This window comes from Lolium rigidum, chromosome 3, assembly GCF_022539505.1.
Source record: "Lolium rigidum isolate FL_2022 chromosome 3, APGP_CSIRO_Lrig_0.1, whole genome shotgun sequence".
Lineage (NCBI taxonomy): Eukaryota > Viridiplantae > Streptophyta > Magnoliopsida > Poales > Poaceae > Lolium > Lolium rigidum.
Window position 1 is genome coordinate 296071163 of NC_061510.1, and position 16539 is coordinate 296087701.

At 45.9% G+C, this 16539-nt stretch overlaps 1 protein-coding gene across 1 annotated transcript; it reads right to left on the minus strand.

Annotated features, from left to right (window-relative positions):
• Positions 1-281: 281 nt before the first annotated feature.
• LOC124696704 (dehydration-responsive element-binding protein 1E-like) lies at positions 282-623 on the minus strand. The gene has a single exon (XM_047229389.1). It carries the CDS (start codon positions 621-623, stop codon positions 282-284), a length of 342 nt encoding a protein of 113 aa, XP_047085345.1.
• Between the last annotated feature and the right edge of the window lie 15916 nt (positions 624-16539).

A 16539-nucleotide genomic window follows, 5' to 3' on the forward strand; every position in this document is an offset into this window, starting at 1 on the left:
GAGTCCCAGTCGAAATCGGACGAGCGAGTGGTGTCCGACACCGGAGTGGATGTCCACTCGAAGGAGGAGGAGGAGGAGGAGGAGAGGACGATCATCGATGGGCCGGCGCCGTTTTTCTTCTCCTCCGCCTTCCTCGCGGCTTTCTCCACCCTCTCCGCATTCCTCGCCGCCGACTTCGCGCGCCGCTCGTCGCGATCCGCCTTCTTCGTCGCCGCTGCTGCCGCCTTCTCCTCCTCCTTCTTCGCGTAGAACGCCTCCAACGCGACAACATCTTCTGGGAACTACCACGCCCACTCGAGGCGGAGGCGCTCGTCGCGCTCCACGATGACGAGCCGCTGCTCGAGCTCGCGGTGGCGCCGCTGCTGCTCGCGCGTGACGGCCGGAGGTGGCGGCGCGAGCGCTTCCGCCTGCTCCCGTGTCCACACGTCGTGGAAGTTCATGGTGCGGCGGAAGCAGCCGAGGCGCCAGGCGACTGCGTCGTAGGCGCGCGTCGCCTCGTGCGCCGTCTCGAACATGCCCAGCCCGATGCGCTCATCGCCGGAGGGGATCTCGGCGTAGAAGGTACCGTTCAGCCGCGCGCGGACGCCGCAGTAGCCGGAGGTCGAGCGACGGCGGGGCGGCATCCCGTCGCGGGAGGCGGAGCGGCGGCGCGGAGCAACGTGGGAGGCGGCGCGAGGCGGAGGCGGTGGAGCGAAACGCGGGTGGTGAAACTTCCGGACGGTTGGCGTGCACGGGCGCGCGGCGTCTTATAGCGCGCACGGCAGTCGATGCGGCAACGTTGGCGCGCGGGATGGCGCAAAAGCGCGCACGGGGCAAAAAAATTAGCGCGCGCGGCATTTTCGTGCGCCCACTTGAGGTTCGCGCGGGCTCCCGCGCGCGCCAAATCGGCTTTTTTTAGCGTGTGCCTTTTGCCGCGCCTGTTAGAGATGCTATAAGTACCTATTGGATGCACATTCTAGCTTTCTAGTACTATCTAAGAGCATCTCTAGCAGAGCCCGTAAAACGCGGACCGAAAATCACGAGTTCGGTGAACCGAACTCGTGTTTACGGGTCGTAAAATGGCTGGCGCAGAACAGAATCCGTAAACCAAAACTGAAAAATAGAAGTTTTGGTTTACGGGTTCTTTTCTATGCCAGCGGAATCCGAACCCGTAAAGGTAGGGTTTTTCATAGAATTCATATGCAACACATACAACAAATGATCATAATTAATCAAATAATCATCCAAATTATTACAACACATAAACAATAGTCTGAACCAAATTATTACAACAGTTTTGGGAAAATTGAACAAATGAAAATGTCTCAACTAAATTACAACAACTCTCGGAAAATTGGACAAATGAACAAATTTCTCAACAATGATACATGTGACAAGCAAATGAATGGAATGGTAGGATCAAATGCGACGGCCATGTCGCTGCCAGTGGTGCATCTTCAGATCATAGACGAGCTGGGCATGGATGCAGGCATTCTCAATCTGCCGATGAGTTTCAAGGAAAGCTTCAATGCGATCTGGATTGCGTTGGGGTTCCACTCAGGTGCCAACATTGTCATAGAAGCAGGGCAAGCTCAATTCTTTTCATCCTCGATGATCATGTTGTGAAGAATCACACAACATGTCATGATGTTGACAAGGGTTTTCTTGTCCCAAAATCGGGCTGGGCCGCGAACAATGGCAAACCTTGCTTGAAGAACACCAAAAGCTCTCTCAATGTCCTTGCGAGCTACTTCTTGAGCTTTGGCAAATTCAGCTTCTATTATATCTTGAGGATCCTTGACAGACTTAACAAAAGTTGCCCAATCCGAATAGATGCCATCAGCTAGGTAATATCCCATTGTGTACTCATTGTTCATTACCTTGTAGTTGTAAGTGGGTGCTTCCCCATTTGCCAATTTGGCAAACAAAGGGAACCTTTACAGCACGTTGATGTCATTGAGTGTCCCCGGCAAACCAAAAAAAAAAACAATGGCAAATCCACAAACTTGTGATGCAAAAGTTGACATAGACATCCCCAATGGGCCTGCCGAAGAAGATACCCGGGGTTTACTGAAGGCCCACGACCCGAAGGATAAGAAGATTCGGAAGTCCAAGATACTATTAAGGAAAGTTAGAGTTGTAATAGGAGTCATCGTTTGTAATCTTGCGGGATGGGTTAGAAACCCTCCCGGACTCTGTAAACTTGTATGTCACGAAACCCTCGGCTCCACCTCCTATATAAGGGGGAGCCGAGGGACAAAGAAAGGATCGAATCATTGTCTCTCAAACCCTAGCTTTTACCTCGTCGAGTACTTTTCGGTTGAAACCTTCGAGATCTACTTGCCCTCTACATCCAACAAAACCCTAGTCTACTACTTGTAGGCATTGAAAAGTTAATACCTTGTCAATTCGCGCCGTCTGTGGGAATTAGAGGCGACAAGGAGCTGATCTCGATGGCACGTTCAAGATCATCGACTTCGTCGGTAGCAAGCAACATCATGGACAGAGGTAAACAGATCGAAACTGGTCTCGTTGATTTTGTTACTCACCCGCCCTCCCGTTTGGATGCATATGCGTATCTGGAGGAGCCCATGGAGATGACGTTCGGAAAGTTCCACTTCCGCGTCGAGAAAGAAGGAACGTATCATCTCGAAGTTCCGATCTCGTCGGGATTATTGGCGGTCGATCCCGATTTTTCAAGCTCAGCATCATCCCTCGAGTCAGGCGAAGAGGAGATTTCGTCGCCACGCTTCATCAGCACCAAAGAAAGCGAAAAACTCGCCAAGATCTTCAGCGACATGTCCTTCGAGTCATCCGCGGACTCCTATATAAGCGACGACTCGAATAGCGTCGACAGCTTCGACTTCATCGATAAATCCATCACTGTTGGAAAGGTCTTCACCAATCTATATGATGGTGTCACCAAACCCAGCAAGGTTCAGAATCCAAAATATCATCAGATTTACGCTATTTGAGAAGCAAGTCACGATCAGGAGGAAACATCAGAGGCTTTCGATGACTTGGTAAATCCATATGTCGATCCCTCTGACCTAAGGCGAGGTTTGGGCACTAAATATGTTGGGCCTACACCACGTGTTAGAGTTCAACTCCCACAAGCAGCATGGGATAGAGCCGCAAGAGCTATGAATGGTTCTGAACCAATGGAGACAACCGCCACGGTCGAAGAATTGCAGGCTTACCAATATAGGCTCGCTCGAGCTGGAAGGGAACTAGAAAAACAGACAGCTGATCTGAACAGAAGAAAAGAGGCAGCCTCAGCATCAAGCAGGCAAAGAGCAGAGTTAAGTCGACAATCAGGAACTTCGGGAGATAGCCACAGAGAAGCTCGAAGGAGGGCAAGATCTCGGCTGCAAAATATACCTGAGGCCGAAAGAGAGACTTTAATTCAAAACCTCGATATGTCTTTTATGTCAATCGACACGAGGGGGAATATCATCCCGAAAACACCAGAAGCAGGATACATGGCAACACAAGCTTTCATCTTAGCATCCAGGCCACCTCCTGGGGACCCGAGAGAAGCATTGTATAACATGACCATGGCAGGATGTGGGGCCATGGGAGCAGCATTTGCAGCCACACCTCCCGAAGGAGCCGCAAGACAAAATAGCCCGAGACCTACCGCAGAGCAATGCAAAATCCACCGGCACCAAGTGGAGTCGGAGATACGGCAGCTCGTACCGTGGTAGATAGAGCGCGACAAGGCAGAAGAGAACATCGGCAATCACCGTAACTCGCCGAAGAAGATATGTGTGGACTCCCGTGTTTTACGCGACGGGTCCAGAAAACTAGAGTCCCCTCAGGATTCAAGTTACCTGATAGTTTCAAGAAATTTGATGGCCTACAAGATCCCGAGGATTGGCTAGTCAATTACCTCGAGACGGTAAAGCTGATAGGTGGGACTAGAGCAACAGCCATGCAGAGCATTCAGATACACCTGAGTGGAGCCGCAAGATCTTGGATAAAAAAGCTTCCTCCAGGTTCTATCGGCAGCTGGGATAGCTTTGAGGAGGTGTTTGTCAAGAACTTCCGATCAACCTGCAAAAAGCCAGCGACACTAGAGGAATTGAGATCATGTCGACAAAAGCATGATGAATCAATGAGGAAGTACATTCAAAGGTGGAACATCATCAAAAACTCGGCAGAGAATATATCTGACGAGAGAGCGATAGATGCATTCGTAGCAGGAGTTCGACGAGGCGATTTTGTGGAGGACTTGGGAAGAACCAACCCAAAGACAGTATCAACATTAATGGAAATAGCAAACAAATGGGCAGATGGCGAGGATGCCGTGCATAATAAACGACATAGGTCACCAGAGGAGGACCGCATTCGAAATTTTCAAAATAGACGACGATTTTCTCGACAATTTGTGAGTTATGATGCACCTGGCCAAATCTCGGCTGGATTTCGAGCAAGTGCTGGAGGAAACAGTAGAGATGATTATCAAAGGAGCAACGAGCAGCGAGGCGACAATAGAGATGACTCCCGAAATAATAGGCCAAATAATGGACCTAGGTTTCAGAGATCTTTTGTGTCCCCTGAGGAGATGATGAACGGTCCATGCCAAATGCACTTCTATGTCGACAACAATGGAAAGAGACAGTCAGGACACCTGCAAAAGGATTGCCGAAATTTTCAGGCAATGCTAAGGTGGGCAGTGGCACGCCAATGCCCGAGCGACAAATAGAAATCCGCAAGGGCCCAGGAGTGAGATTCACTTGCCACCTCCTCCCGCAATTACGGACGAAAATCGACATCAGCTCAGAATAGCGGCAGCACCAGCACCACCACCTTACGTTGATCCCAACTCTCATGGAGCGGTCTCGATGATTCAAAAAGGCAGGCCATCTAACAGAGCTCAGAAAGTAATCTCGCGACAGGTGTTTATGGCAGAGAAAATGCCTCCACCAACGGTTGAGTACCTCAATTGGTCAGGGCAGGATATTGGCTTCACGATAGCGGACCATCCGCAGCAAGTTCCTCGACCAGGGCAGTCAGCACTTATCTTACCAGCAGTAATCGCGGGATTCGACGTATCGCGAGTATTCATAGACGGCGGCAGCAGCCTAAACCTTATGTACGCAGATACGCTAAGGAAGATGAACATCTCCCTAGCAATTTTGAAGCCAACTGATACGCATTTTCATGGAATTACGCCGGAGAAGCCAAGTTATCCGTTGGGGAAGATCAACCTCGACGTTCAGTTTGGAACCCGAGAAAATTACAGGATAGAGAAGCTGGAGTTCGAAGTCGTGGATTTCCGTCACAGTATCACGCCTTGTTGGGACGGCCAGCATATGCCAGATTTATGGCAGTACCACATTATACATACTTGTTGTGGAGGTTACCTGGACCTAAGGGACCAATCACAGTCAAAGGAAGCTTCGCACTAGCCGATAAATGTGACAAGGATTTTCATCGACTATCAGAAACTTTCGGGATGCAAGCAGAATACATGGAGGCAAGGCTTACGACTGATTATGATGTGCTACCAGATGTGGGGAGGCCTAATAAAGAGCCAACCTTTAACACTGCAAAGGATTCCAAGGAGGTGCAGATTCACCCGACAGATCCAAAGAAGACGACGTCCATCGCAACAAATATGGACCTCACATAGGAAAGCGCGCTCGTCGAGTTCCTTCGTGAGCACTGGAAAATCTTTGCATGGTGTCCAGCTGACATGCCAGGAGTACCCAGGGAACTTGCCGAGCACCACCTAAACTTGGATCCACTTGCGAGACCAATAAAACAACCTTTGCGGCGTTTTTCGGAGCCAAACCGCAAAGCTATGCTGTCAGAGATCGATCGACTAAGAGAAGCTGGTTTCATCAAGGAACTACATACAGAGGCCACGTGGGTAGCAAACCCAGTATTGGTCCCGAAGAAAAACACTAAAGTCCTTCGCATGTGTGTCGACTTTACGTGTCTCAACAAACATTGTCCAAAGGATCACTTTCCCCTCCCGAGGATCGACCAAATTATCGACTCCACGGCAGGATGTGAACGTCTTTCCTTCTTGGATGCTTACTCTGGTTATAACCAGATCAGATTGAAAGAAGAGGATGAGGTTAAAACAGTGTTCATCACACCTTATGGCATGTTTTGCTATCGAACAATGCCTTTTGGTTTGAAAAACGCGGGAGCAACGTATCAGCGGATGATGCAGAAATGTTTAGCAACACAGATTGGGAAAAATGTACAAGTGTACATCGACGACATCGTCATAACATCAAGAAAGGGGGCAACGTTAATCGAGGACTTGAAGGAAACTTTCGAAAACCTCGACAAATTTTGTCTCAAGTTGAATCCGACGAAGTGTTCTTTCGGCGTCCCTGCAGGAGAAATTCTCGGGTTCCTAGTCTCAGCAAGAGGGATCGAAGCTAATCCCGAAAAAATCCAAGCTATTGTAACAATGAGGAAGCCAACAAAGTTGAAAGAAATACAACAGCTAACTGGGCGAGTCGCAGCTTTAAGCAGATTCATCGCCAGGCTGGGAGAAAAGGCGTTACCGTTCTACGCCCTAATCAAATAAGGAGATAAGTTCCAGTGGAACGAAGAAGCAGATAGAGCTTTTGAGGATCTTAAACGTACAATTTCGACACCACCAATCTTGGTGGCACCAAAAGAGAAGGAACCCCTCCTGTTATATATTGCGGCTACACCCCAAGTGGTCAGCACGGCATTAGTTGTCGAAAGAGAGGAAGAAGGAAAACTCCATGGAGTGCAGAGGCCAGTATATTTCATAAGTGAAGTGTTATCGCCAAGAGGTACCCGCAGTACCAAAAGCTAGCATATGGAGTATTTACAACCGCGAGAAAATTGCGGCACTATTTTTCGGCGCATCCGATAATAGTGGTCAATGAGGCACCTTTATCCAATATACTCAACAACCCAGAAGCTACAGGCCATGTCTCCCTTTGGGGAATAGAACTTTCCCCTCGGGACATCACGTATGAAAAAAGAAAGGCAATAAAGTCGCAAATTCTACCAGATTTCATCGCGGAGTGGATGGAATTGCAAAACACAGGACCTCCGGATTTATCGAGAACCTGGACTATGAACTTTGACGGGTCCAAGAGGTTAGAAGGAGCTGGAGCTGGGATGATACTCATATCACCTGAAGGCGACAAATCGAAATACGTCTTACGAATGACGTTCCCAAACGCATCTAACAATTAGGCAGAATATGAAGCTCTTATACATGGGATGAAGATGGCGAAAGCCTGCGGCGCAACTCGATTAAAAATATTTGGCGACTCACAATTGGTGGCTCAACAAGTCATGAACCAATGTGATGCAGACAACGATAGCATGGTGGCGTACAAAGAAATGTATAACGAGCTGGAGAAGCTGTTTGATGGATGCGAGGTAAACCACATCAGTAGGTTGAGCAATGATGAAGCTGACGTTCTCGCAAACATCGGGTCGCAGTGCCTCGCAATCCCTCCAGGTGTGTTCTGGGAAGAGATAACAGAAAGGTCCACAAAGCCGAAGAAATCTACAAAGAAGGAGAAAAACGAGAAACCCTCGGGGGTCGCGAAAGAAACATTGGAAGAAGAAGAAGAGGAACAGGATCTAGTACTGATGGTGCAAATCCCATGGATGCAGGCGTACATATCATATATCCTAAGGAAAACAATACCCAACGATCCAGTTGAAGCAAGGCGAGTTATCAGACGATCCAAAGCTTTCACGGTGGTCAAAGGGGAGTTGTACAAACGAAGTATTTCGGGTGTGTTACAAAGATGCGTTACACCCGAAGAAGGAAGAATAATTCTGAAGGACGTGCATGAAGGAGTATGCGGTCACCACGCAAGCAGTCGAGCTATTGCAGCCAAAGTTTTTCGAGCTGGATTTTACTGGTTGACAACAATTGAGGACGCGAAAGAGATAGTGCGAACTTGTGATGCGTGTCAGAGATTTGCCGCAAAACCTCACTCTCCAGCAGCGGAATTGATGCCAATACCTTTATCGTGGCCCTTTGCTCAGTGGGGTCTTGATATGGTAGGAAAATTGCACAAAGCTTCGCCAGGAGGATACGAGTACATGCTCGTCGCTGTCGACAAATTCACCAAGTGGATAGAAGCGAAGCCGATAAATTCACCAGATGCGGCGTCAGCAATAAAATTCGTAAAGAGCATTGTTTTTCGGTTTGGAGTACCTCATAGCATCGTCACGGACAATGGCAGTAACTTCACATCCAAGGAATTCAAGACGTACTGCGCAGAGGTAGGCATCAAATTGCACTTTGCGTCGCTTGCACACCCTCAAACCAACGGCCAAGTCGAGAAAGCCAATGGTATCATCCGCAATGGCATCAAGAAGCGTTTGTTAGGACCACTGGAAAAAGCTCGACATACTTGGCCAGAGGAGCTGCCGAGTGTGTTATGGAGCATCCGAACAACGCCAAATACAGCGACACAGGAGACTCCGTTTTTCCTGGTCCATGGAGCAGAGGCAGTACTGCCAATCGAAATAGAGCACGACTCTCCTAGAGTCACGGAGTACAATGAAGAAGTTTCCAGGAGAGCATTGGAAGATGACGTTGACGCACTCGACGAAGCTCGAGACGAAGTATTGTCAAGGGTAACTAAATATCAGCAGGACCTGAAAAACTACCATAGTCGACGATTGCGACCAAGATCCTTTCAAGTTGGAGACATGGTTCTGCGACTCAATCAAGAACGTACTGAAAAACTCGAGTCGCCATGGCTTGGCCCTTACGTAGTCACAAAAGTCATCGAAGGAGGAGCATACAGGATCAAGGATAAGAAGACAGGGGTTCCCGAGAAAAACCCCTGGAACGTGGCACAGCTAAGGCGTTTTTACGCTTAGTATCGAAATATAGTCCTCCTTGTAAAAATACAATGTACTGAAACACCCGAGTTTCCAGACGCACTCTTTTCCTTTTTCGGGGCACTGAGTGGGGCCGGGAAAGGTTTTTAATGAGGCGGGCTCGCGGTGCTGCAATATAATAAAGATAGTGGAGATACATATCTTTTTCTTCGACATGCTCGGGGGCTTACGCCTCGAAGTTACAAATATATATGAACCTAACTAGCAAGAAATATTTCGCCTTGGTACCAAATACCTCGCCAAATAAAAAGAAGGTGCAAAATAGCAATCAGCAAAAGAACAAAATACTCGGGGGCTTGTACCCGCAAATATAGTATATTCAATTTGGGTGCCTTGGTTTACAACCTCGCATATACAATAAAGAGATTTACCACCGAAACACTCGGGGGCTTGATGAAGAAAAATAGAAATATTTCCTAACTTTACAATATAGTATATGTTTACATCAATACAAGATGCTATCGACAGGTTAAAAGAAAAAAGAAAGTCAATTGCGGCTCAGTATATTATCTATGGTCATCCGTCCAAGATTTGCGATGACGAGTACTATGTTCAAGCATAACCGCCCCTTACGAAGAATTCAGAGTCCATCCGAAGAAGTTCATCCATCATATCTTCTGCAACAGGGGTCACATGATCATCAATTTTGCTGACATCCCTTTTTCTTTTCGCCATCTTGGCTAAGCACTTGGTAACAATTTGGCTCATGTCAAATTTGGGATAGCAGATTTTGATCATCATCATAGCAAACCTGGCACCGGCAGATAGCTGGGCTCGCACAAAGTGATGGATACGAGGGGCATCTTGAAACTTTTCCAACAAACCAAGAATAGTGTCGGGTGCCTCATTCCGCGGAAACAGCCGTCTTGTAAACCAGGGTCAATGTTCGCGTGCGTAAATCAAGGAATTCACGAACCTGACAAGCGCGGTCTTGAAACCTAACAATTTGTTGGGTTCGCTCTGGAGTGGCCCAGAATAGAGAACCATGGTCAAGGGAAAGGTTGACGAGAAGATTTGTCCTCGCGTTCACCCGTTGTTCTTCGGCAGCAGTGTCGAGAAAGGAACCTATTTGGCGACGGCAAAGGAATTTCAAATCAAAAGAGGATACAGCAAGAAGACAGAAGAAGTTTTGATTTGAAAAAGCATACCTGACATGTCCACACTAGCTTCATTCATCAATTCAAGCATAAAATTCTCTCGGGTGGTTGCCTTTTCAGCTTCAGAAACGGCGGCTTCCTTGGCAGCTATGGCTTCCTCAGCTTGTTGAAGTGCAATTTTTTTCTGCTTCGGATGCCTTACGAGATTGCTCCATCATCTTAATAAGTGTTTGCTTCTTCGCATACTGAAGCTGTTGACGAAGTTCTTCCAAATCTTGCGATAAATTTCTACTCGAGGAATCTTCACCAAGTTCGGTACTAACAAGCACTTCCCTCGGGCGAGAAGAAGTAGGCAAATTATCGGAAGGAGTAGGAGTTGGAGTATAGTTATCAAATATCAACTGAAATTAAAAGGTTCGGCATCAATCATCAAGCAAAATAGAATTCCATTGATTTTCAGAATAATTACAAGGCATTACAATGGAGCTAGTGGGATAAGTGTCGCCAAAAGCTACTTTGGCGGCAGCATCAAAAGGAAGAAAGAAAAAGAAAAAGAAAAAGAAAAAGAGGGAAAGACAGGGTGGTCTACTAGACCTCCGTTTTGGATGAACTTGGAGCTGGAGTTGGATTGCACCCAAGATAAGCGAGGACCTTCTTCGAGTTCGGTTTCGCAGCCTTGATCGGCGATCGCCATTTTTTGGTCTCCATCTCTTGCGTGTCGCCAACCCTAGTCCAGTCAATATCTTGTTGGCTATCGGCAACAAGGGCAATAGTGCCCTCCACGCCAACCTTCAAACCTTCTTGACGAAGTTTGAGCCCAAGATTTTGGGGAGTATTGAAGCACTTGGCAAGAGCAAGAAACGGCGCGGGTTGTTCTTTCTTCGGGAAGAAATAAGGGTACAGCTGCGACAACCCCGCCTCAGCTTCAGCAAGACCGTTGCATGCCTCGTCCCCATGAATCTCAAGGAGAGAAAGCGCGTCAAGAAGGGGATCGTTCTCAGGATCCCTAAGCTCATATTCTTGACCCGTCTTTCCTGCTAAGGCAAAAATTTATCGATAAGTAAGCAAGAAAGGAGAAGTTCAAGGAAGTCAAAATAGTTCGAGCACTTACTGGCGAAACGACGGCTCTGCGACGCCAGGCGCTTGATAATCGCCTCTTCGCGAGCAGATTGTTCAGAAATATGCTCACTTAGAGAAGTCTCTGCCTCATGAAGTCTCTTTCGAAGATCTTCGATAGTGGCGGCCTCTGCTTTCGCTTTTTCGGCATCTGCTTTAGCCTTCTTACAAGCTTTTTCACTTTGCTCCAGTTTACGAGCAAGTGTGTCAGCACGTTTGTTGGCTTCCGCAAGATTTTCTAAACAAAATAGTCGACAGGAATCAGAATCATGATAAGAAAAGGAAGAAGACGTTGATTTGCCAAAAGAGGAAGAAGAGTATTACCTTCGGCTTGCTTAGCATAATCATGATACCCGACAAATTGGGTACCAAGGCGAATGAATTCTTGCATCAAGGGCTGACAGTGGAAAAAGAGAAATAAGTATCAAACATGGTGAAAAGGTCGACAACAAAAAGAAAAAAAAGAGAAGAGAGTTCATAGACACCGAAAAGTTTCTTATACAAAAAAAAAGAAGTAAGAAATTTACGTTATCCAGAAGAGGAATTGCAGAGCCACCAGGCTGAAGAGAAGATTCTGCGGCTGGCTCGACCCTAGCCCTCTTTGGCGAAGGGACATGGGGGCTTGCAGGTGGAGTTGGATGCTCGACGTTCTGTTGAGGAGGTGAGGTTTCCTCTACATCAGGTTGAACATCCGAAACAACTAGAGTACACGACGTACTCGTTCGAGCAGCCACGTCAACAGGTGGATTTTCTTCCTCGTCACCACTGCAATAAAACGTCGACAATATAAGGAAAAACGATGACAAATATTCTGCAAGATAAACAACAAAGAGTGACAAGGACTTACGAGCTGACAAGGGCATCCAAGTAAGGGTCGAAAGTTGTCTTCCCTTCGGAAGGTCCAACTTCTTCGGCTTTCGAGGTGCCGGAATCTTCGACTTCATTCCTCTTCCTTTTGTTCTTTGGAGAAACAGCAGGAGGAGGGGAGTGTGTCGAGGCAGTGGCCTCAGAATCAGCTTCTTTTTCAGAGGATACCGCAGATTTTCGAGAACCTGCGGTTTCACTCTCAGGGCGAGAAGTACTCTGGTTGTCGTCGGTGACAACAGCCCGTTCTTCGACTTCTCCACCTTCACGAAGGGGAGGAAGAGAAACAAGATCTGGATGGTTCTACAAAAAAGAATAATGACGACAAGAAAGTTATGCAAAAGATGTCAACAAAAATAAGTACTCGAGAAAAATAGTTCATCCGATAATTACCTCAGGGAGCGCGTTGGTGGCGCTATATGGCTTTACGCGACAAGACGAGGGGACAGGATCTTTCTTGTTGAGGGAGGAAATTTTACGTACAAGTTTTTCTAAATCCTTGACCGATAAATCCACCGACAAGCGATCCACATCTTTGTCGCCTGCATACTTCCAGAAGGGATTTTTGCGAGCCTGCAGAGGCTGCACTCTAATCCTAAGGAAATAAGCCGTGATTTGGATACCCGATAGTTCTTGTCCTCGGGTATTTTGGAGTTGGTAAATGCGTGTCATCAAAGCTTCTGTCGCCGCTTTTTCTTCGTCGGTAGCCTCTTGATGCGCGTAGATGACACGTCCGTTGGGAACCCCAAGAGGAAGGTGTGATGCGCACAGTAGCAAGTTTTCCCTCAGTAAGAAACCAAGGTTATCGAACCAGTAGGAGCCAAGAAGCACGTTGAAGGTTGATGGTGGCGGAATGTAGTGCGGCGCAACACCAGGGATTCCGGCGACAACGTGGAACCTGCACAACACAATCACAGAACTTTGCCCCAACGTAACAGCGAGGTTGTCAATCTCACCGGCTTGCTGTAAACAAAGGATTAGATGTATAGTGTGGATGATGATGATTGTTTGCAAAGAACAGTAAAGAACAATTGCAGTAGATTGTATTTCAGATGTAAAGAATAGGACCGGGGTCCACAATTCACTAGTGGTGTCTCTCCCATAAGATAGCAGATGTTGGGTGAACAAATTACAGCTTGGGCAATTAACAAATAAAGAAGGCATAACAATGCACATACATATATCATGATGAGTACTATGAGATTTAATCGAGGCATTACGGCAAAGTACATAGACCGCTATCCAGCATGCATCTATGCCTAAAATGTCCACCTTCGAGTTATCATCCGAACCCCCTCCAAGTATTAAGTTGTAAACAACGGACAATTGCATTAAGTATGGTGCGTAATGTAATCAACACAAATATCCTTAGACAAAGCATCGATGTTTTATCCCTAGTGGCAACAAGCACATCCACAACCTTAGAACTTTCTGTCACTATCCCGCATTTAATGGAGGCATGAACCCACTATCGAGCATAAATACTCCCTCTTGGAGTCACAAGTATCAACTTGGCCAGAGCCTCTACTAGCAACGGAGAGCATGCAAGAACATAAATAACATATATGATAGATTGATAATCAACTTGACATAGTATTCAATATTCATCGGATCCCAACAAACACAACATGTTGGATTACAAATAGATGATCTTGATCATGATAGGCAGCTCACAAGATCTAACATGATAGCACAATGAGGAGAAGACAACCATCTAGCTACTGCTATGGACCCATAGTCCAGGGGTGGACTACTCACACATCGATCCGGAGGCGATCATGGCGATGAAGAGACCTCCGGGAGATGATTCCCCTCTCCGGCAGGTGCCGGAGGCGATCTCCCGAATCCCCCGAGATGGGATTGGCGGCGGCGGCGTCTCTGTAAGGTTTTCCGTATCGTGGCTCTCGGTACTGGGGGTTTCGCGACGAAGACTATATGTAGGCGGAAGGGCAGGTCAAGAGGCGCCACGGGGGCCCCACACAACAGGGCCGCACGGGCCCCTTGCTGGCCGCGCCGCCCTGTTGTGGCGGCGCCTCGTGACCCCACTTCGTCTCTCCCTCGGACTTCTGGAAGTTTCGTGCAAAAATAGGACCCTGGGCGTTGATTTCGTCCAATTCCGAGAATATTTCCTTACTAGGATTTCTGAAACCAAAAACAGCAGAAAAACAAAGAATCGGCTCTTTGGCATCTCGTCAATAGGTTAGTGCCGGAAAATGCATAAATATGACATATAATTTGTATAAAACATGTGAGTATCATCATAAAAGTAGCATGGAACATAAGAAATTATAGATACGTTTGAGACGTATCAAGCATCCCCAAGCTTAGTTCCTACTCGCCCTCGAGTAGGTAAACGATAACAAAGATAATTTCTGAAGTGACATGCTATCATAATCTTGATCATACTATTGTAAAGCATATGAGATGAATGCAGCGATTCGAAGCAATGATGAAGATAATGAGTAAACAAATGAATCATATAGCAAAGACTTTTCATGAATAATACTTTCAAGACAAGCATCAATAAGACTTGCATAATAGTTACTCATAAAGCAATAAATTCAAAGTAAAGGCATTGAAGCAACACAAAGGAAGATAAATTTTCAGCGGTTGCGTTCAACTTCAGCATGTATATCTCATGGATAATTGTCAACACAAAGTAATATAACAAGTGCAATAGGTAAACATGTAAGAATCAATGCACACAGTTGACACAAGTGTTTGCTTCTGGGATAGAAAGAATAGGCAAACTGACTCAACAATAAAGTAAAAGATAGGCCCTTCGCAGAGGGAAGCATTGATTACTATATTTGTGCTAGATCTTTTCATTTTGAAAACAAGAAACAATTTTGTCAACGGTAGTAATAAAGCATATGTGTTATGTATAAGACATCTTATAAGTTGCAAGCCTCATGCATAGTATACTAATAGTGCTCGCACCTTGTCCTAATTAGCTTGGGTTAACACGGATTATCATTGCATAGCATATGTTTCAACCAAGTGTCACAAAGGGGTACCTCTATGCCGCCCGTACAAAGGTCTAAGGAGAAAGCTCGCATTGGATTTCTCGCTTTTGATTATTCTCAACTTAGACATCCATACCGGGACAACATAGACAACAGATAATGGACTCCTCTTTAATGCATAAGCATTCAACAATAGTTATTATTCTCATAAGAGATTGAGGATTAGCTGTCCACACTGAAACTTCCACCATGAATCATGGCTTTAGTTAGCGGCCCAATGTTCTTCTCTAACAGTATGCATACTCAAACCATTTGATTGTGAGAACCGCCCTTACTTCAGTACAAGACGAACATGCATAGCAACTCACATGATATTCAACAAAGGTAAAAGAGTTGATGGCGTCCCCAGAAACGTGGTTACCGCTCAACAAGCAACTTATTAAGAAATAAGACACATAAGTACATATTCTTCACCACGATAGTTTTTAAGCTATTTGTCCCATGAGCTATATATTGCAAAGGCAAAGAATAGAAGTTTTAAAGGTAGCACTCAAGTAATTTACTTTGGAATGGCGGAGAAATACCATGTGGTAGGTAGGTATGGTGGACACAAATGGCATAGTTATTGGCTCAAGGATTTGGATGCACGAGAAGAATTCCTCTCAATACAAGGCTAGGATAGCAAGGTTGTTTGAAGCAAACTCAAGTATAAAAGGTGCAGCAAAGCTCACATATGAACATATTGTAACTATTATAAGACTTTACATTGTCTCCTTGTTGTTCAAACACCTTAACCGTAAAATATCTAGACTCTAGAGATCAATCATGCAAACCAAATTTTAACAAGCTCTATGTAGTTATTCATTAATGAGTACAAGGTACATGATGCAAGAGCTTAAACAAGATATATATGAGCACAACAATTGCCAAGTATCACATTATTCAAGACATTAAACCATTTACCACATGCGGCATTTTCCGTTTCCAACCATATAACAATGAATGAAATAGTCCAACTTTCGCAATGAACATTAAAGATGAAGCTAAGAACATATGTGTTCATACGAAACAGCGGAGCGTGTCTCTCTCCCAAACAAAGAATGCTAGGATCCGATTTATTCAAACAAAAACAAAAACAAAAACAAAAACAAACAGACGCTCCAAGTAAAGCACATAAGATGTGACGGAATAAAAATATAGTTTCACTAGAGGAACCTGATAAGTTGTCGATGAAGAAGGGATGCCTTCTGCATCCCCAAGCTTAGACGCTTGAGTCTTCTTAAAATATGCAGGGATGAACCACGGGGGCATCCCCAAGCTTTGACTTTTCACTCTTCTTGATCATATTGTATCATCCTCCTCTCTTGACCCTTGAAAACTTCCTCCACACCAAACTCGAAACAAACTCATTAGAGGGTCAGTGCATAATTCATATATTCAGAGGCGACATAATCATTCTTAACACTTCTGGACATTGCACAAAGCTACTGAAAGTTAATGGAACAAAGAAATCCATCAAACATAGCAAAACAGGCAATGCGAAATAAAAGGCAGAATCTGTAAAACAGAACAGTTCGTAAAGACGAATTTTAAAGTGGCACCAGACTTGCTCAGATGAAAATGCCCAAATTGAATGAAAG